Source organism: Gavia stellata, chromosome 12 (genome assembly GCF_030936135.1).
Source record: "Gavia stellata isolate bGavSte3 chromosome 12, bGavSte3.hap2, whole genome shotgun sequence".
Taxonomy (NCBI): domain Eukaryota; kingdom Metazoa; phylum Chordata; class Aves; order Gaviiformes; family Gaviidae; genus Gavia; species Gavia stellata.
In genome coordinates this window covers 9,069,120-9,090,546 of record NC_082605.1, presented here as the reverse complement: position 1 = coordinate 9,090,546, position 21,427 = coordinate 9,069,120, and the positions used below count along the sequence as shown (strand labels likewise).

The 21,427-nt window shown below is 56.1% G+C and overlaps 1 protein-coding gene across 1 annotated transcript in view; it reads left to right on the top strand.

Annotated features, from left to right (window-relative positions):
- Positions 1-5,234: 5,234 nt before the first annotated feature.
- Positions 5,235-21,427, top strand: part of TEX264 (testis expressed 264, ER-phagy receptor) — a 42,266-nt gene continuing 26,073 nt past the window's right edge. Inside the window, exons 1-4 of the mRNA XM_059823307.1 lie at positions 5,235-5,272; positions 6,313-6,380; positions 7,565-7,856; positions 14,393-14,614. Of these exons, the coding sequence (XP_059679290.1) occupies positions 7,578-7,856; positions 14,393-14,614 (501 nt within the window). The 5' untranslated portion in view covers positions 5,235-5,272; positions 6,313-6,380; positions 7,565-7,577. The remainder of the gene's footprint in view (positions 5,273-6,312; positions 6,381-7,564; positions 7,857-14,392; positions 14,615-21,427) is intronic.

The window sequence follows — 21,427 nt, the reverse complement described above, 5'->3', positions numbered from 1 at the left end:
CCCATGACAGAAGTCAGGATTAAGACAAAGGGCCTGGCAAAATACCTGGAGTAATCTGTCTAATTCTATGCATTCCTATTCTGAAATATTAAGTCAAAATCGAATAGGTGTAGAAAAGGGGAATGGAGAGTGATTTGTAAGAACACAGATTTATTTTTATATTTATTTATCCCAGCAAAATGAAAGCCATAATAAGATGTTTCCCCCTAAAGTGATAAAACTCACCAGAGACTGAAGTGAATATACACACAAGAGAAGACGGGTACACACTACTTCTAAATAAAAGTGGATTGGGAACCTTCTACTGACTCCCATTTCTCCAAAGGAAGTGTTTGGAAAAGCTATTTACAGGAGCAAGGAGCCTGGTTATCTTAAAGGTAGCACATGGTAAATTTATTGAGAAATCATAGGATGCCATGCATCAGACCAGAAAGGACTGGACTTCAAACTGGAAATTCCTCCTTGTCCTGCCGCTGTAAGTCTTTGCTGCTCAAGACACTGTGCAGGCATTACCGAGTGTCTTGTTTGTCACTGCAGTCCATTCTGTTTGGTTTGGCAGCTTGAGTTTTGATTCAGCGAATGGATCTTACCCTGACCAGGTTTGTATGGTTCGGGTCTGGGATCTGAACACAAGTCGAGAATCTAAACTCAACCCTTCTGGTTTCAGAAGACAGGAGGTAGGGAAGGTTATGTGCCTGCCTGAAAAGTTCACTCCATAACTTAAAAGCTTTGCATTTAATTACAAGACCATTTTTGCTAATAGATCCAGGAGGAAAATAGTTTGCTATTTAGCATTTGTGGCCTAAATAGACAGTTAACCATAAGACTAATTTGCATATTTCTTAAGACTTTTAAGTTTGTTTGAAAAGGTGTAAATGCCTTTTCTTTTCTTACTCTGTAACACTGTGAATCTCGAATTCCTGTCACGAGAAAGAAACATAGAAGAATGCAGTGGGAAATGAATTTAAGTCTGAAGGGAAAACAACAGATCAATAGTTAATCCTTCAGTGCATCTCCTCTTTTGCATTAGCGGAGGCATCAAAAAGTGAAGGGATGAAGTGCCGCCGGGCTCCTCACGCTGTTTGCCTTTCACACGCGTGGCTCTCGCAGGATGCCAGGATGCTTGTGTTTGCACGCGTGAGCGCTTCCTAGTCTCCTATCGAGGCTTTCCCATCAACAGCAGTTTCATTTAAACAAATGAATAATATTTTAGAAAATTTATCAATCGGTACAAGAAGCTCCACAGTGGCAAATATTAAAAGTTTATGGTGCCGATGGTGGGTGATGAGAAAGGGGAAGCCGTTATGTGGAGGGGTAAACCTGTGCTGTCCTGCGTAGCCTTTGGGGACAATTTCCAGAGAACCTCCTGCTCCTGGCACCCTAACCCTGCCACTGACACTAACCCTGTGCTTCAGGAGGCCAGTGGCCGAATCCTTCCTGGCTTAAATACTGAGCCACAGCCTGGTCCTGGCTCGCTGGACCAAGCAGCACCCGAATAGCCCTTCATGCCCTCACCCTGACCGCACAGCCCAGTCCTGCCCCCTGCCCTGCTGAGCTATGCCAGTGCAGCCCCTGCCCTCCCCAGTGACTTTCCTCTGGAGAGGACTTCTCCAGTTCCTGGTGTGGGGTGGGTTGCGCCGGTGATAAAAACAGGGAAGGTTTCCAAGCAGGTTCCAGCAGCACGGGCGGGTGGCAGGGTGGTGGAAGGAGATCCTCTGACAGCAGGATGGCTGGAGCAGGGACAGGCAGGTCCTGGGACGTGGTGCCTGCCTCATGGGGCAGGCATGGGCCAAACTGCATGTCATGACGTGTGGGTGTGGGGGACTACCACGCCATTTGGTCATGCATCTTGCTCTGAGTAATGCAGCTTTGGGCTTCTTTGAGAAACAGCCCCTGGCCTCTGGCTCTGCCTCTGCAGGCAGCCTCCTGCCCACCCAGTAAGCATTTTCGATGTGCTTATGCTGTCTTCTTTCCAGTTATTCCCACAATTGCCTGTCTCCCTTGTTTGTAAGGGACCAAGTGCTGGTCTTGGTTCATCAACGGTAATGCGGAGTTGCCATGTTACAGGCAGCCAGGAAGAACTTCGGAGTGGAGCCTGTCTGTGTCGGTGCTGATGGAAATTCCCCAGAGCCACGCACTCTGTTCTGGCCTCTTGCCTGCCCCTCTAGGGAGGGTATTTCCATGCTGAGTTAGCCAGAGTTGTTTGTGTTTTGCCATGTTCCCAAGGCGATAAGCATCCTTACCACATCTATTTGCTTACCGGGCATCCAAAGTGAACTTCACGAAGGTCAGCTGACTTTCTCCAGCAGATAAAGGCACTCAGGGCAACTGAGAGAGAAAGGACAACCTCTTGCTAGATCACGGGAGCAGAGGATGGAGGGTCCAGCAGGTGAGAGCAGAATTGGGAAGACAGGGTCTGGGCACAGGCTGAGCCAGGTGCCCCGGCACAGGTACCACGTGCTCCACTGAGATGATGTGGGGCATTGGGGGAGTGCGGTGCAGTGACTGCCCTGTTGAGCATCATCGCTGACTGCTACTGCTGGGATGAAGCTGGAGTCCCTCCATACAGCGGCTAAGGTTGATGGAGAAATGTTGCCTGGAGCCTGACAGGTGGGACTGCGCGAGGCCAGCTTGCCCACATCTGCTCCTGCTCACAACCCACCTCCGATTCTGTCTGCCACTAAGAGAGAATTTAAATGAGAATGGGCTGATCTGCATACCCCATCAGAGACATGGGGGGCCCAGCATGGCCCAAACAAGTCTTCTGAGACCAAGCATCTGCCACAACCGGACACCCAGGACCCCCGCTGGAGAGCTGGCCCGGCTGGCTGACACCATCAGATGCCAGCGGTGGGTGTGCGATGCGGCTGAGCAGTGTTGAGCAGGTGAGGACAACTGAGGAGCCTGCCAGAAAGCACATGTTTTACACCCTTCTGCCTTGGCTCTTCTTCATGTACTGTTTCAGAGTGAAGGGATGAAGCTGTTAAATGAGACGCAAATTTTAGTGTTTGCTGTTGTAATGGGAAAACGTATGTGTTAAGTATTAAATGTGTGCTGAGTTAAATAACTCCGAGACTGGAGGAAAGAGAAGTGTCTGATGGCCAGAGCTGGCAGTTAAAGGGCTTTTGAGTTCTGTTCCTCTTCCTGCCAGTGATTCACTGCATGGCTCCAGGCGAGACACGTAACCAAGCTGAAACATTTTCTTCCAGCTGCAAAAGAGCTGTAACGCCAAATACACGGAGGGCCTCTGAGGTTTAACTAATTCCAGTTTACAGAAAGCCTCGAGATCCTCACTAGGAAGTTGCTGGAGAAAGTCAAGTATTACAGTATTTCAACCTACTGTTCTTAAATGAGCTCTTCGGCTTCACATCGGTGAAAAAGCTGTGCCTGGAACTGCCTCTGCAAACAGCCCCGACAAAGGGGGTTGGGACGTATGGGAAATGGATGTGTAACCGCAGCAGGAGAGAGAGCAGCAAACTCCACTCCTTCTTGTTGCTGCATCTGGAGGTGTCTTGGGCGGGCAGGTTATTGGGTGTACCAGCGGAGAGCAAACTTTCCCTGCTAAGAGGGTTGAAAGGTCTGGAGAAAGCTTGGTGTAAGGAGAGAGGTGTGAAGGTTGCTTTTATGCAGGGGGAAGAAAAGGAGGATGGGAATTATGTCTGGGCCCTTCTAGCACATTTCTCTTGAAGGAGGAGCAGGAGGTGCGGAAGACTGCTTGCTCCTGTCAGGTACTGTGCTTGGTCCCATTCCTTGAAAAGAAACGGGGACCTGAGGAGTTGTCTGAGAAGCAGCAAAGGCTGTGAGTTGAGCGTCGGAGCTCTGTGGTGCTGCGTGCCCCGTGGGGGAGCCGCAGGACGGGGCACGCTCCCAAAGGTATCAAGAGGTGGGAGCGGGCTGTGAAGATGCCTTGTGACAGAAGTTGTCTGAGCACATCAGAGCTTGGGCTGGTGAGGGGTGTGCAAGATGACGGTGCTCCTGGCCAGCTCCTCTGCTGGCTGAAGCTTTGTGGGTCTGCAGCAACTAGTTAATGTGGTTCCCCTCTGAGTGATAAAGCCCAGCTGTTGGAAAAGAAAGCGGTCAGCCCCCTGGCCACTGGTGGGGAGTGCCCCATGCCTGCACCGGGCTGAGGGGAGGACAAAATGAGCCAAGAACATCTGGCCAAAGCCCCAAAACCCTTGAATGAAACAAAGGTTTAACTCTCTCTTAACTCTCCTGGTGCTCCCCGTTGGCTGTCTGTGTCTGCCGAGCTATTTGGCTGGTTTTCCTTCCAGCTGGGCAGTGGGAAAGCCTGAAGCCAAGCTGTTTCCACCAGGTTGCAACAGCCCCAGTGATGGGCCTGTGGGAACCTGTAAGTGGCCGCTTAAAACCCTCTCTGGGTTTGGTGTGAAGGGCCCCGGCTCTGCCCACTGCCCCGACCAGCCAGGCCAGGCCTTGTGGTCGTGGCCATGACAGGCTGGTGCGTCCTCTAGCATCATGGCACCCCTTTGTCCAGCGCCCGGGAGAAGGAGCCCATGAACCGCGGCCTCCAGCTGTTACGGAGCCTGAAGCTCGGGGGTCACTCAGCCGGGACGCATGCCGAGCTGCCGCAGCCCTAGCACAGGGGAAGCCGGAGGACACAACGTCGTCGCTTATCATTCATGTCCAGCAGTATCTTGGACTGAGAGCCGGCTGTGAGGGGAGAGCCGGCTGTGAGGGGAGAGCCGGCCTTGCCATGGGGGCGAGCTGGTCCCCGGGCCTGCGGGCCCGGCGCCCACAGCCCTCCTGCATAGCGCAGTGAGGGGCTCCCGGGCTGTGGGCCGCAGGGCTGTGGGTGCCGCGTAGCAGGGAGGCCCTGGGAAGGGCCGGGAGGCAGCCGGGAGCCGCACCGCGGGGAGGGACTCGGCCGCCGGACCCGCTCGGCGGGGCGTGGGCCCTGATGCCGCCCGCCCGCCAGGGGACGCTCTCCTGGGCAGGGCGCTCCCGCTTCCGCTGCCCCAGCAGGGGAGAGCAAACCGCTGGCGGCGCCCGTGTCCCCGCCGGAAGCCCCGCCCCCCCGCCGAAAGCCCCGCCCCCTCCCTCCGCCGGTGCCCAGCGCCCCGCCCCGGCCGGCGGCTCCGCCCCTCCTCTGGCGTCCGCGCGCGCGCCCGGCGCTTCCCCCCGCACGCAGCCGCCGCCTGCCGGAGCTGGGGCGGGCCCGGCGGCCCCGCGCGAGCGGGGCGGGGCGGGGCGGGGCGGGGCGGGGCGAGCGAGGCGCCGGGATCGCTCCGGCCCGGCCGTCACCGGCGAGCCCCGGGTGAGGAGAGCAGCGGGGCGCGCTCGGATCCCTCCGGCTGTCACCGGGGCGGGGGGCCTCTGCTGGGGGGCGGCGGGGCTGCGCAGGCCAGCGCCACTCTGCTGCGCTCCGCTCCCCCCCCCAGGCCGCGGCCTGCTTGGAGCCGGGGGGCGCCGGCGGCGGCTCGGCGGGTCCTTCAGCGTTCCGGCGGGCAGGCCGGTGGCGGGGGTTGGAGCCTGTGCCGGTGCTGAGGGCGTTGCCCGCCCGCAGCCAGGCAGGGCCGAGAGCTGCGCCTCCGGGCAGGCCGGCCGGGTGCCGCCCGCCGCGGGCACTTGTTGGGGCCGCTCGGCTCAAAGCCTGTCCCCCGCCCGGGCACGGGCACCGGGGGGGGCACGGCCTCCCGGCCGGGCAGGGCCCGGGCGAGCTCTGCTCCCGCTGCCCGTGAGGAGGGCAGGTGGGGAACTGCCTGTGCCTGCTGCCGGTGGGGGACGAGCCACGGGAACCGGGAGGAACAGCCAAAAATACCGCCTTCTCCTCTGGGCCGGCCGTCTTTAGGGCCCTCGGGCTGGGTGTTGGACGGGCAGCTCACAGAGAATCACCACAACCGCGATTTATAAGTAATAAATCTGTGTCGGTCATAGGCAGGAGGCGAGGCTGGGAATCGGGATGGACGCATAGCTCTGGCCAAGCTATAGGTCCGGGAGTGCTCCGCTCCGAGGTCACCCAGGAGCAGCACCGGGTGCAGCTCAGGTGTCCGGGGAGCGGAGTGGGGACAGCCCTGGGTGGGACACGTCAGCAGAGGCGGCTGCAGGATGTCGTCCTCCTTCACCGTTCCTTTCCAGTTTCTGTTTCTCAGTCCCGGTATGTTCAGCTGCAGCGTTCTAGGAAGAAATCTTGGCCTTTGGGGTCCTGCAAGAGAAGGTGCTCTTCGGGATGCCCCTCCTCTGGGGAGCAGGTCCGAGGTGACCGGGTGCCTTTCGGGTGCTCTGACATGACTCTGTTTTGCTTGTGGCCTTGTGACTTAGAAAGGAAGCAATGATATTTATTTTTTCCTGCTGCAGCGCCGTGGATCCTGCTCCCCTGTGGATCAGATGTCGTGAGCCGTTTCTGGGCTGAGCTGGTTTTCCAGGTGAGTAGGCCCGTGATGTGAGGTGGTGCCCGGCCTGGCACTGCCACGGTACCAAAAGCAGTGCCAGCGGTGCCGGCTCTGCAGGGCTTGGTTTTGCTGCAGCCCCACTTGCCGGGGTCGAGCAGCATGGAGTCACCCGTGGTTCCTACCAGGATGTGGCTTTTCTCTCGATGTGAAGCTGAGCAAGCAGTCACCGTGAACGACTTTTTTTGGACAAAGTGTGTTTATAACGTGGAGGTACAGGTGAATTGTTTACTTCAGCCTTCGCTTTCAAACCTAGCTCCCGTGAAGGTCCCAGGGGAGCATCGCAACCAGTCCTTGTGACCAGAGCTGTGTTTCAAGGGAGAATAAAACACAAACAACTCTCCTGCAATGGTTTGGGTTGCAACTCCCCAGAGCGGTTGCGCTTGGTGGGTGAAAACGAGCAGGAGGCGTTTGCCAGGCTGCTGTATCCTGCAGTCAGCACGAGAGAGAAAAGATGGCAAACAAAACAGGAAGCCTTGGTCAGGGTTATAAAAAACTCCTCTAGGTTAAAAAAAGCCATCTAAAAGGAATAGCGGTAATTAATTACACCTGAGTGTGTTGAGGATGCTTTTTCTGGCTGGGGCTTCAGCTTTCTCCAAGCCTCTCTGTGTGCTCGGATCCAGATGCAGGTCTCAGTTCTGAACCGGCACGGTCCTCGTTTAGGTCATTAAAGGCCTGGGCCTCTAGACTTTTTGACAAAGGGGCTGCCCTGGTTGCAATGTCAGGTCTGGTATCTATAAACGATAAATTATTTGATTATGGTCCCCTAATCCCAGTGCTGTGTATCTCTTGATCTGCTGGGTGATGCAGGCTCCTGAGGTGGTTTTTGGTCTCTCCTGGATGCAAGGCTGGACGTGAGCGGTGTGGCTGGTTCTGGGGAGATGAGGACAGTGCCTCTCCATCCCGCCTCCATAACCACCCTGTTCCCAAGAGGTGCTGAAGCAGGGTAATTTGCACCTGGTGACCAATTGGAACAGGCTGATGCAACGTGGGACTAATATACAGGAGGTTTCTGGGGGTTTCCACTGTCTTTAAGCTTCATGCGTAAGGGGAATTGGAAGTGGGTGTGTTTTGCTGCAAATAAATAGCTTTAGAGAGTGATTGCTTGTCTGAGTGCTAGCTTAACTCCCCTCCTTTTTCTTCTCCCCTCTTGCTGCTAGTGCGTCAGGAAGCATGGAGCACCAAGCATCCATCATGTCCGACTGGGTGCTCCTCGGGCTGATCGTGGCGCTGGTCATGCTGCTGCTGCTGACCATCTTCGGTTTCGTTGTCTACTCGGGGCTCTTCACGGAGGTGGTTGTAAGTGCTGGCTCCCCGCCTGTCAGCAACATCACGCTGGCCTACAAGTTCAGGGTGGGCCCGTATGGCGAATCTGGGCAGCTCTTCACAGATGGCTGCAGCATCTCTTCGAAGCTCTGCTCCATCGGTGTCTACTACGACAACCCTCACACGGTAAGGTGTGACCTGGTGGGGCCGGCAACCTCTTGCGGTCAGCACCCAGGTTCCTGGCTTGGGATGCTCCCTGACTGTGTTTCAGGCACTTGCCGCTCATCCTCTGTAGATGAGCAGTGGGGTTCACAAGGTGTCCCAGATTTGCAGAGGATGCTCTGTGGGGAAAGGCACCTGAAAGCAGATGGTTTCTTGGATAACCCTAACTGGAAGGCATTGGGCGAGCAAAGCTTGCTGTCTTCTGATAACTTGTTCAGCAGGAGCTATCGGCAGGATAGTGGACCTGGTTATGGAGCAGAGAGGTTCATGACCCCAAAGTAAGGCATTCCTTGGCAGAGCCCCTGGCTGTAGGAAGTGCAGCCGAGGCTTATTCTGGACTTGCAGCTCTGTGGTTGAAAGCAGATGGTCTCTTCAGCTTGCTGTGTCCTCATCCATACTCCTTCTCTTGTTTCTAGTTCTCTTATGTATTTCTGGGCTTCCCTGTAGTCCTTACATCCCCTGAGAGTTCTTACTGAAATCTCAGGTGATGCATGCTGAGGGCTCCTGTCTGATGAAACAGTTACTCCATGATGCTTTTCAGGCTGAGAGGTGAGCAGAGAGTGCACTGCCTGATGGCTGCCAGCCAGAGCTAAGTAATCCAGCGGGTACGGTCCAGGACAAGGAGCAAACGAAAGTGCATCAGAATTTGCTGGGGAGCGAGGAGCCTGGCTGCTGATGCTAGGTGGCACTGGGGTCTCCAAATAATGGCATGTGGGCATTTGTCTGTGGCAGACAGCCTGGCTCCCCAGTAATTCTGCAGTAGCTAGTGTGACCGTGGAGGAATGCCGTGGGGGGGAGGGACGGCAGAGTGTCCGGCAGCTCTGTGTGTGTGTGCTTGGGCACGTGTGCTGGGGGCTGGCGTGGGGCACAGTGCTTGGGCTGATAGCTCTCACCCAGTGCTTCTTCTCTGGGGGTGACGGGTCCTGTTTTGGGAACCCGGTTTCGTTGCTTGCAAGATGGTGCTCCCAAGGGTTGGGCCTGCTTTGAGGGAACTTGTCCACTCAGCGCTATGTTTTCATGGACTGTGACAGGAAGATACCAGAGGCGAGAAAGCACTGAGCTTGACTGTGCTCGGTGGAGCCTGGTGCGCTCAGCCATCTTGCGTCTTTGTATCCTGTGACAAGCTGACTTATCTTTACCTTCCAGTTTTTGCTTCTGGATCATGGGATGCAGAGAAGAGACACTCTGCAGTGCCTCTTCCTGTCATGGGAAGGAGAGTGGCCAGGAGGACTTCTCCCCCAGGATGAGCTGGGCGGAGGCAGGGTTCAACTAGATGTGCTTGGATACTTTTGTCCGCCAGAAGTGTCGTGTTTGGAGCGGGCGAGGGATGGGAGCCATGTGGAGCACCTGGTGAGCTAGGGTCCATGTGGTCAGAGTGGCCAGTTACCGCACCACTAATTTGTGTCCTTGTCCTTGTGTTGAGGTCCTCATCTGGAGTTGAGAACCCCGGTGCTGCTGCTTCTTCCCCCAGTGTCTCTAGGGGCAGAGCGGGGCAGTCGATGCTGTCGGAAGGGCTCAGTGTCAGTGCTTGGTGCTGCCGTGCTCTGGGGACGTGATGTGGACATGCCTGTGGTTGCCCTGCAGACCTTCTGCTTCGGCACTGTGCCTTGCCTCTCTGTTTGCCAAAGCAAGGGCTAGTGAGAGCTTGTACTGCTGTGGCCCACAGATACTGATAAGGATATTTGTGGTGACTCCTGCCATGGTCAGCGCTTTCCCTGGCAGGACCAGGTGAGGCTGGGAAGGAGTAGCTTCTACATGATCCTGGAAAGCTGGGCTGTCCATGCAGGATGAAGCTGCCTCCTCTTTCTGGTCCTGTCTCATTTTTCCTCTTCCTGCATCTGTCGCATCTCTGCCCTCACCCTGCGGTTGGAGCAAGCAGTGGGGCTGCAGAACTTGTTTCTGGGTCTCCAGTGGTCATCCAGGGTTTTGGAAGCCAGCTGTTTCTCCTTTTGCAGTCGGGTCTCTCAGGAGGGGAAGACCTTCTCTGCCAGCATAGCTGAATGGCATCTGGTGGACAAGGAGGCCCATCTTGCTGTTGGTGACTGGAGAAGTTTTCTCTGGATTCAGGGCTCAGCTGGTGGAGACAGCTTTTGGCCTGCTGTGGTCAAGGCACACTGGAACCTCTGCCTGGTGGCCCAGCTGGTGCCCAGTCTGGACTGGGGCATGCTATTGGATCTGGAGGCCTTCTTTCCCCATCTTGTTGCGGGTCCTGTACTCGCTTGCCTGCGGACTGGCCACTGATCCGGCATGGGTTGCGAGTGCCTTCAGCTGGTGTGCGAGCCGAGGGGAGCTCCTTGTATAGGACAGGATACTGTGGGGAGCTACAATCTATGGTGGGGCCCTAGCGAAGGGTGGTAGTGAGTTCATGTGGATCTCTAGATATTTTGGAGGGTGCATGGCCCCAAGTCTGTGGGTCAGGCTGGGAGATCCTGGTGGTGACGATGGGCAAGGGAATTCCCTCCCTCTTGGAGCCTGCTGGACAGGTGGTGCTCAGGATGGGCACAGCGAAGGCTCTGGGCGCTGCACGTGTGTGGAGTGAGCCTGGAGGGTGCTGGAAGCTCTCGGGGACCAACAAAGCCTATAATGCATCTCTGTGGCCAGGCATCCCAAGCTCTGGAGGCCATGCGGCTGGCTCTTGTGATGGGAGCCTAACCTGCCCTTAAAGGCTTGGCAGGCAGCCCTGCAGACCTTGCCCTTCTCTGGAGGGGCTGCTTTCGCTCATGGCATTGGGCAGGTGACATTGGCCAGAGCCTCCTGCCTCCATAGGCGCTGTGGTGGCTGGGGCACAGCGGGGCCATGCAGGACGTAGCTGTGGTGCCTGGGGCTGCACGTGGCGGCAGGAGCCTCCTCTTGCCTGACACGCCATCGGACCTGGGTCTGCCGGAGCAGCCAGGGTGCTGGTGGTACCTTCCGTGGGCTGATCTGTGGCTCCTGAATTGTTTCTCACAGAGATCTGCGTCTCACCGATGGCCAGGCTAGGCAGGGAGTGAGGATGTCCTTGGGCAGGGTGGTCAGAGGGCTGCCTTGCCTCTGGGCAGGTGAAGAAGGGGCCAGTTTTGGGTGGGTCACTTGGCTGGGGGCTGCAGCGCTCATGCCTGGTGTGCTGGCCCAGGCACTGAGCACCCAGGCATCCCTTGGGGTGTCCCTGTGTGCTTGTACCCACTGTAGCCGTGACGGCATGGGAGATGGTGTGTGCTGCTGGCTCCTCGTTCCTGGAGGTCTGGCGGGGTGGGATCAGTCACTCAGACTGCCTTTCCCCTGGGAGGAAGAGAGAACCTCTTCCTCTTCCTCCTCATTCTCGGTGCTCTCCTGAACTCAGTGAAGCACCCTCTGGCAGAGGCTGGTCCGCCCGGAGCTGGCCACCGACCACGGATGTTGACTTGTCACCAAAAATAGGCCTTTTGTCATCAGGCAGCAGAACATGCTTGCTGCCCGCTGTGTTCTGCCAGACAGCCGCCAGCTCCGGGAGGGTTTGGTGCCCCCGGTGCTGTGGCAGAAAGGGGCTGATGACCGGCAGGTGCTAATGCGGCATTTGCTGTGCTGGTGAATTCGTGGCCAAAGGAAGCTCTTGCTAGGAGAGAGGATGGGGATACCAGAGCTGGAGAGCGGTGGCCATGTGCCAGCTCTCAGCCGGCAGTGGGGCTGGGCGAGCCCCGTGGCCTGGAGCGTGTGGGCTGCCTTGGGGCAGCCGCCGTCACTGGCATCCCCAGGGCTCCCTGCTGGCTTCTGGCTCTCCGGCATTCACACAAGGATGCTCCCCGAGTGCTGCTGAACCCCTGCCAGCAACATTTTATGTGTTTTAATGGACAAGATTAATATTAATTTGCACTTTTTTTGCCTTTTTTCCTTTTTATTTAATATTTAGCAGCCCAAAGGACTTCTCCCTCCTTCTTCCACCTCTGGCAGGAATAAAAATAACTCCTTAGTGAGGACTGGATGTGGCAGGCGGGTTTGTGCTCAGCTCCAGCCAAGTGCTTCTGTTCACATTTAGCTGTAGGCACGTGCTAGGGCCTTTTGCCTGCAGTCCACATGTTCGCGTGCTCAGCGACCAGCCTGTGCCCAAGCATTGGGTGGATGAGGCCAAAACACTCTCTGAATGCAGGAATGGGTTTTGCTATCATCAGCAAAGCTGCCAAATAGGTTAACTAATAATTGCCAAAACTTCTCCGTTGGACAAATTTTTTAGGGAAAGGCTGGTTTTAACTGGAGTATTCCCTTCCTTCCCTTGAGATGGGCTTTGCCAGGCAGGGGAGGAGGCAAATCTGCCTTGCTGTTGCCCTTGAGAAAGCGCCTGTGGGGCTGCACACTATAAAAAAGAAAGTTGAGAGGAGAAGGGAGGAAGCAAACATGCCTGGCCCAAGTGGTGCTGCCCGCTCCGGCAGCTCGGGTCCTTCCATCAATTGCTCTGGGGCTGAGGATGAACTGTCTTTGCTCAGGACGTAAATGGAGATTTCATGTTTAAAGGGATTTTATCTAGATTTCCCTTATCTCCTTGCTTCATCTGGGCCTTTCCCCATGGATGCCATTTACTGCTACGTCTTGCTGTCTTTGGGGTGGATCTGCTTCTCCTTCCCTGCCCCAAAGCAGCGATGCTTGGCACAGCCCTGTCTGCAGCTCCCTCTTGCAGCGCAGGAGGGCAAGAGCGAGCCGTCAGGCACGCCAGTCCCCAGCCTGATGGCTGCTGCTTCTTCTGACAGTCTGTTTTCTTCCTTCCTATTTACATCTGCTTGTGTTTCCCCTCCGGGAGGGTCCTGCCGTGCAACATTAAAGGGTGTTTAAGGGAAAGGGAGGGCAAGGAGTGCTGTGTGGGGTAGTTATGCTGCAAGAGGAGACGTTACTGAGCTTTAGCACAGGCAAAGTTAGGGGTGAGATTAGGGAGCGCAGAGTGGAGAACCCCTTGGGGGGCACGTGGGGATGGGAAGTGGTAACACGCTGGCCTTGTGTGCACCCTCTCTCTGCCTCCCATCACCCCCATGAGAGCTTTGTGATGCCAACGCCTGCAGGATGTCTGTCTGTCTGTCTTGCTGCTGCTGTCAGGTGTCTTGGCAGTGAGTTTTGCTGCCTTGTGTGGCAGGAGTTTGGAGACTTTGGTTCTCCAGCCCTCACCAGAAGAGATTGGCAGGAGGTGGCCAGAATCCTGCAATCTGCCACTCCTGATTGCTGGCTGCCACGTTGTCTCATTATCCAGGAGGCTTGAGAGCAGGTGGCGGGGAAGCACGAACACTCAGATGGTGCCCCCTTCCTTGGTGCCCCCTTCCTTGGTGCCCCCTTCCTTGGTGCCCCCTTCACCCCCTATTCTTCCTGGGCTCCTTTTTTAGGCCAGTGTGCCCTGGAGGAAGGAGCCTTGTCTCTGCCTGCCAGCTCCTTCTTCAGGCATCTCTTTGGGGGCAGAAAGGTCAGCAGCTCTGCTGGGGACAAAGGCTGGAGTTAAAGGAGGGAGCTGGGCTCCGATCTCAGCAGTAGGAAGGCACATTGTGCCCTTAGGTGGTATTGGGGAGGAGAGGGACTTGCTGGGCTCTCCTGCCCCCTGCCACGTTCCTGCCTAGTGCCATGGGTAAATGTGAACTTGAGTGGTGGGATTTTGTTAAAAACCCGAAATGAAGCTGTCCCAGGCCACAGCTTTTGGTGTGGAGGTGGCCGGAGTCCCATGGGCCGTCACTGTGCCAGAAGCAGAGCCTTGAGCACCCCTCTTGCTGGTCTGGGAGCCCTGCAGCCTTCTGTCTTAACATGAGGCATCACCAAATCCAGAAAGAGGGCATGTTTTAAGTCTTGTATGTTGGGGTCCAGGATGGAAGGGGATGTGTTTCTCTTCATGTTGCTACAAACAGCTTGGTGACTGCATGCAAGTCTTATGTGCCTCAGTTTCCCCACCCCTAAAACTGCACCAGACTGAGTGTGCCTGCTTAGGAGGGACCCAGCAGCCTCTGGATTTCTCTCTGGCTTAGTGCCAGTGGCCCGTGCTGGTGGGTCGTGTGTCCAGGCAGCTGCTGGGGGCAGGCGCCCCTGCCGGGCGACCCCCTTGGGCGTGGGACGGAGGCAAACTGGGCAGGTTGTGGTCACATCTCTTTTTAACCCCCCTCAGAGTCTCAGGGATGTCCTGCAGATGACGATGGTGGTGAGCACGTCTCAACAGTCGGGTCTCTGATGGGGGGGATCAGGAGAGACACTTTCTGCAGTGGCTGTCACCCGGGGTGGGTTTGGGTGAGCATCCCGGTGAGGTTTAGTTCTTCTCTGCTGCAAGTCCCTCTGCCCTCCAAGGAGGGGAGCAGTACCTTCCCCATTGGGCTGTGAGCTTAGGCTGGGAGGAGCGTGGACAGTTTGGGCCTGGATCAGCCTTGGTTAGGAGCAGGCACCTGGTTTGGTATGCCCGATCATGCTGGGCCATTGCATTTACCCTGGTTCTTGGTGGTCTCCTGCTGCCGTGCTCAGCAGGTTGAGGTTTTGGCTGGTCTTAAGCCTCTCTCTTCTTCTGATGTCTGTCTGTCTGCCCCCTCAATTAGGTGCCTCCAGAGAAGTGCCGCTTCGCTATAGGCCGAATCCTGAGCGAGGGAGACGCAAAGCCATCGGAAGAGCAGATCAAGCGGTTCCAGAAGTATGGCTTCAAGATCTTCTCCTTCCCTGCTCCCAGCCACGTGGTCATGGCGACCTTCCCGTTCACTACGCCGTTGTCCATCCATCTAGCAGTCAACCGTGTCCACCCAGCCCTTGACACCTACATCAAGGTAAGCAAGTGTGGCATGAAAAGCATCTCATGTGTTCGGTGGACTGTCAGGGGCTTCTCTTGCTGACAGCTGATGGGGCTGCTCTGATGTGTCATCTCTTGATGTCTTCCCTTGGGCACTACCATCAAGATCTCCTCCTTTTGCAATCTGGCAGGTAGTTCCCCAGCAGGGATGTCCTCCTATTCACTCCGTAGGCGCAGGGGTGTCTTTTCTGCTGCTTTGTGTTTACGAAAAGCAAGTTCTTATCTGACGACTTGCTGCTCTTCTCCTTAACGCAGAGATAAAAGCTGGTTTTCCCCCTGAGTGTCTTGCTTGTTGTTAGGATCTGGCAGGTATGTGCCCCTTTGGTGTAATGCATCATGCCATGAAACTTCTGTTTTAAGTGCCAGCCTCACCAGTGGGGCAGCTGTCTTCTGCAGGGGCGGGAGGAGAAGTTAGAAACTTTCTGGCCTGTGGGCTTATGAAGACTTGATTTCAAGCAGTACATTGAAATTTGTGGCCCTTGGCCCTGGCTGGGCAGCCGGCTGCTGTGGGCTGTGTTCACCCTTGCCCCGAAGCGGAGCAGGTGGCCATACCCCCTGCCTCTGGTCGTTTTGAAGCCAGCTCTGCTGCCTTGCTAAGGCTGCCAGACCAGTCGCGGCAAGGGTGTTCCCAAGCAGCCCATCTGACACAGACACCTCCAGATCCAGGCTTTCTAGAGAGCAAGGATGGTCCTGGCCGGCTGGGTGATGGAGGAAAGGGACCGCTTTTCCTGGGGAGGGAGGGTGGTGGGGAGGGGCCGGCGCTCAGCCCCTGCCTTTTCTGACTGTCAAGTTCTGCCGCTTTCGTTTGTTCGTGTTGAAATGCACTATTTATAAACTTGCTTTTCCTGGCGAAACTCCCAGCCCTGTGGGGGAACCGTGCGAATCCCTCCAGGCTGCGCTGTGCCGCAGGATGGCTGCCCGGGTGCCAACCCCAGAACTTCAGCCAGGGGCTATTTGTCGACCCTCTCCTCCACCCCAGCCTCAGGAGCTGCCTGGTGGTACAGGCAGAAGATGCATTAACGCCGGCAGTGAGTGAGACCGCTGCTGCTTGTGGCCCCCCCCGCCCCGTGCTGGAGAGCAGAACCAGTTCCCTGTTCTCCTCTTCTTGCTCCATCCTCTCTACATCTCTTCCTGGAGCTCTGCCGGCTGTTTTGGTGCGGGGGGTATCGGGCACTGCTGCCAGCCCTGCAGCGGATGCATGGGCGTGCAGGGAGGTGGCTGGCGCGGGTGGGAGCATCAGGTTGGCTGCAGGAGTGCTCGGCGACGCGGGGCTGACGCTGCCTTACTTGGGGAGAGGTCCCGGCGAGCGCATCTGTCGCATGAGAGATGGAGTTGTTAAGAGCTAAAAAGGGAACCACGGGTTGTTCTGGGAGCACCTGGCAGTGTTTAATGGGAGCAGCCGATTGCGAATTAAAATAAATAACTGAAATCGTATGGAAACGCAGCACCCAGGGCCGCGTGAAGAGGGAGGGGACACATTTTGATCTCTGCTCCAGTCCCGACAGCACATGTGTCAGGGTGTGTGCCTGCATCCATCCCCAACTCCTGCAGCAGAACGTGGCTCCGCTGTCTGTGTTAGGCTGACCGTGGGGATGCAGGCAGGGGGACGATGGGGTTGCCTTGCTGGTGTGGGGCAGAGGGGAGTGGGTGCTGCCAGTCCCCGCACACTGCACCGTGGGGATGCCCTGGCTTCCTCCGATGTGGCGTGGGGGACTTCGGAGGCCGTTTGCAGCCATGCCGGCAGCATCCCTGCCGCTTCTCCTGCGTCCCTGCTGCTTCTCCCGCGGGCTGGACCGCCTGCACCCCTGGGGCTGTGCTGGCACTTCCCGGGGCTGAGGGATGGGGAGGGAGGGGGGAAACTTTCATGGAAACAGGTGACCTGTGCCCGCTTGGTGGTGGGAATGGGGGTTACCATGGAGACAGCTTCTCCAAATAGCATCCTTCATCCCACCCCCGGCGCCCGGCTCCCTTAAGCAACCCGAGACAGCAGCGAGACAGAGATTTGCGTTATTTATTTATTTCACCCCGCGCTTTCTTTGAGAAGGGCGCCGTTAATGAGAGCCGGGGGTCAGGCCTGCCGAGTGTGTGGGTCCCCCCACTGCCCTCCCATCCCAGCAGCAGCAGGGAGGAAGGGGGTGGGATGGCAGGAGGCATGAAAGGGGGTTCAGCGGCAGAGATGAAACGCTGGCTCCTGTGGAGAGAGGGAATTAGCTGAAGTGGAGAGGATGGCATGGCCGCCTAGTCATAGGAAGAAGGTGCAGGAGAGCATGGAGTGGAGAGGGATGTGGAGAAGGCAGGGAGAGGGGAGGGAGGGTGGAGAGAGCTTTGGAGATGCTGAAAAATAGGGGAGGGGAATGGGAGGAGATGGGGACTTCAAGGGGATGTGTGGGGCGAAGGAGCTGAGGGTTTGGGGACCAGTTGAAGGAGCAGGACTGAGAGAGGTGGTGGGGAACTCTGGGGCAGAGCTGGAGGAAGCCCCACCGTGGGTGGCCCTCCAGCACCCTTCCCGCGGTGTCCCCTGAGGTTAACTGTTGGGGACGTCGGGCCCCAGAGGCTGAAGGCTGGTGGATGTGGAGGGGGAGCGTGGCTCCCTCTGCACTTGCTGGTGCCGCACTGAAGTTACCGGGGGTGCCCGTGGCTCGGGTTTCCCGAGCAGTGCGGGTGCAGTGGTGCTGGCTTTCAGCAGCCTGGGCTTCATATGTCCCAGTCTGCTGCTGCTTTGGAGGGACAGGGAAGATTGAAAATAAATTTTATAACAATAATTGAAAAATTAAATAGGATGGCAGAGTCCCCTTTCATTAGGGACGGAAGGGAGATGGGCTGGCGTGGAGCAGGAGGTGCTGCAGTCAGGCTGCCCTTGCAGCATGCCTCCTCTCCCCCCTGGCTCTCGTGGGGCTCAGGAGCTGGCATTTCCACAACTCTTTGGGTGCAGCCACAGCTTTTGGGAACTGTGGGGAAATGGCTGCAGCTGTCCCTGGCAGGTAAGAGGACATCCTTCCCCTGGGATGGAAGGCTGGCAGCAGCAGCGGCTTGCTGGCTAGAATCGCCTTTAGAGAAGCCCAGGAGAGCCTGCTGGCTCCTTGCTCCAAGCGTGGGTTATTTAAGGCATAGGCTGGGGTTATTTAGTGTCCCTCGAAAGCATTTCTTCCCTAATAGCTCCTGCTGATGCCTCTCCCTGCTTCCAGGCAAGTATGCCCTGCTTTCCCAGGGTGTACACTCCTGCCCCACAGTACAGCTACCGGTCAGGCCTGGCAGTCCCAACTCCTGGGTGTGAAGGAGAGCTCCTGCAAAGCTCTTCGCTGGTGGGGACCCTTTCTGACAGCTCTGGGAGCAGGTTATTCCCCTGTAACCTCCCACCATTTCAAGGAGCGTTTATTCTGGCTTGGGTGTAAAAAGCTTTCCACGGTGGGCTGTGTGTGCCTGCATCTCTCTGCATTTGTGCTGGCATCTAGCGGGCACTGCCAGGTGGATGGGCTGGGATCTCCCAACCCCTGGGCTCCCCTGGCATCTGGAGAGGTGGCTGACTGCATCCGAGGCAGAGCTGGCAGATGTCTCTCACTGCAGCCCTAGAAGTGACTGGCTCAACCTGGCCTCTTTCCATGGGGTTTTGGGTCAGTTTTGTGCTCTCTCCAGCCGAGGAGGATGTGCAAGTGGAGGGTTGAAGGAGGAGAGCGATGCCAGCTTCACCCTGGCTGCCTTGCACCCTGCTCTGAACCAGAGCACGGGCTGGCTGCCTCCAAACTATGACTCTGCCTAACTTGGAAAACTGGGGTGTAATCTCTTTAGCTGGTCTTGAAAAGGCATCCTCCAACTTTCAGCAAAAAACCCAGCTCTTTCCCTTCCCTTGGGCTCTGTACTCGGACGTTCCCCACCTCCATGGGCTTGTGAATCACTGCTTTACGGTGCACATCTCGAGCAGCAGCAGCCGGCATGGGCCTCGTGATGCCAGGAAGGATTTGGGAGGCTAACAGGTTGGCTCCTGCCTGGCACGGGCTGCCACGCTCCTCTGCAGCTTGTGTCCCCCGTCTATGGGAAGCTGAGGCAGGGTGCTGCATAAGGTGCTAGAAAGACATGGCTTGCTCCCATTTACAGCCAGGGAAACGCATTATTCCTTTGGCTGCTAGCTTGGAGTGAGCTTTGCTCCCCTTGTTGGCTATGGCAGTTTAGGATCCAGTTACCTCTTGCCTCTCTCTTTGATAAGGTAAATATACAGAGCTTGTAAAGTCTTCCACTGGCATATTTTTCAGTATTTTCCGTATTTTCCAATCTTAATTCCTGGGTCCTTTTTTGAACCTTTTTTTGGACCTGTTTTCAGCTTAGAAAGTTCTCTGACTTGTCAGTAGCACAAATAGATGCTTTATTTCAGCAATGGTCTTACCGCTGTGGTGCATAGATCTCTGGTGGAGATCTTGTTCCCTGCCGTGGACCCCCTGGTCATGGGTTTGTTCTGAGCCAGCTAACAGTGACTTCAAACACGTGCCACTGTCCATTGATGGAGTTGTAGTTTCTTGATTAAAAGTGTGAAATGGTACCAACTCCTACGTCTTCTCTGAGTTTGAATGAATGGCACGGGTGCTGGTTTGTTTATCAGTCAAGCCCTCAATCCCCACAAAAATAAATCACGTTTGCCAACAGGATCTGGCAGCTGTAAATGTGTGTTGGTTAGCATTAATTATGCTGGTCTCCTTTGCTTCCTAGTGATCTGGTCTGGTTGCAACCATCCGTTTATTTTGCCTTGGCTCAGTCTTTGCCTGACCAGCCTGCGGTTGCCCGAGTCAGCTATTTACCCGTTTGAATATTGGCAGGTACAGGCTGCTGTCTCTCCTGGGACTTTCTAGCATCTCCAGCTGGCCAGAGGTCACCTTTTGACATGTGGACAGCTTGTCAGCCAGGACTTCAGCATGTTTTAAATGTATGTTATCTGGACCTGTAAGCCGTGTGTTATATGTTTCCATGGAAGAGCAAACATTTCACCTGCATCCTCTGCCCGTGTTGTCTGGCTTTCTCCTAAATCAGTTGCATAAATACACACCGAATGCTTCGCCCTTCTTGGAGGTGCCACTGAGGTTTCCCCCGGCTGACGTGTCCGGGGTCTGTGCCATCCTTCAGACTCTCATCCCCTACCCAGCGCCCCAAACAGCTTCTTAACGTGAACGGCTTTCTGTCTGGGGGAGCGGGGGAACTGGGAACCTACACGCGGTTCTTTGCGGCAGCTAAGCCTCAGTGCTCAGTGCCCTTTTTAGTATGGCTGCACCTCATCTTTCCCCTCCTGCTCCCTTGACCACGCTGCTGGCTTGCTCAGATCTGTTGACATTGCTTTTCTCCCTGTTGTTATAAATGAAGGCCTGTGGAGCTGCGTACCCATCCCAGACGGTTTGTGTTTCAAAGGCGAAACCATAGAGCGATCTTTCTGCTTGGCTGTGTTTGGGGACTGGGGTCCGGGGTTGGCAGCTGGTAAAACATTTGCAAAGAGGGCTCAATTATTGGGATGTTTTTCCACTTAAATTCTTTCTCCTGGCTGATTTAGTTTATTTATTTTGGGCTCTGTGAATGAAGCCTTTTTAAATACCAGCTTGTCGTGTGCAAGCGGTCCAGGCTGCAGTCTGCGTGAGACCTGATCGCAGCGGCAGCTCCAGCCGATCAGCTTCTGCCCGAGGTTTTCCTCCAGGGGTCTAGGAAATACTACAGATGCCCAGTCCTCTCTGCTGGTGCTGGTCCTCAACCATAGCTTTGCTTGTCCTCATGAACTCCTTTGGTTTCCTGCAAGCTCTGGGGACTACAGGCAGAAGACCGCTGCCCGAGGTGGAGCCCTTACTGAGCCAAGGCCACTCAAAGTTGCATATCCGTCTCCCCAGGGAAGACGAGGAGCAGGATACCTTTATCCAGAACTTACCACCACCAACCTGGGACTTTGCTGCCCTCAATGTCATGTGGGCCTGGAAGGACTCATCCAGATGACCTTCTTCCTCCTTGCGTCAGTGGGTAACCCTGCAGAATATGCCTGGGGCTTTCTGGGAGATGGAGCTCTCCATCCTCCTCCTTCCTTTTTTCCATGCCCCAAGGTGACCGTGGGGATCCGTTTGCGGATGCCATGAGAGAGTTTTGGGGTGCTGGGGAGAGAGGTGGTGCCTTGGCTGCCTGGCTAGGTGGGGTGACCTTCAGTTTAAGACCACGTGCACTTGAACATAGGTCTGTAGAGTTCCCAGGAAGACAAGAGGTTATCTGATGCTACTGTTAAGCGAGCCTCACGCATCAAATAAAAACAGGAGGGAAAAAAAGCCCTTGAGAGTCATAGAGGATTTGACATGTCTAATTCGTATTGATGGCGCAGACGAAACCAGAGCTGACAGCATGACAGGCTGCTGGGCCCTGGGCTGGCAGGGGCTTGGAGTAAGGATACAGACTCTGAGGGAAGTGTTTTGGGAGCCCTTGCATGTGTCTGCATGGGTCCCAAGCCGGGCTGTAGGTTGGGTCACGCGTGGCTTGCGCACTGCAGACGGACCTCGCTAGCACCCGGTGCCCACCGGTTGTGTACCTAGGGGCTGCAGCAGCGGCAGTTTGGTGCCATCCCCAGCGGTTGTCCCTCAGATCCCAGTCTGTGGCTACACCCACACTGGAGGTAACATCTCCGGTGGGTGGTACTTGGTTGGGGTCAGGAGGTGGCTGATGATGGGGAAACCCCGGGGAAGTGTGGACACTTGGGATGGACGGTGCAGACAGACTCCTGGTGGAGGGTGAGAGTTTTTTCCTTTCCAGATTTTTTTTTTTTTGCTTTTGTCGTTTCTTTTTA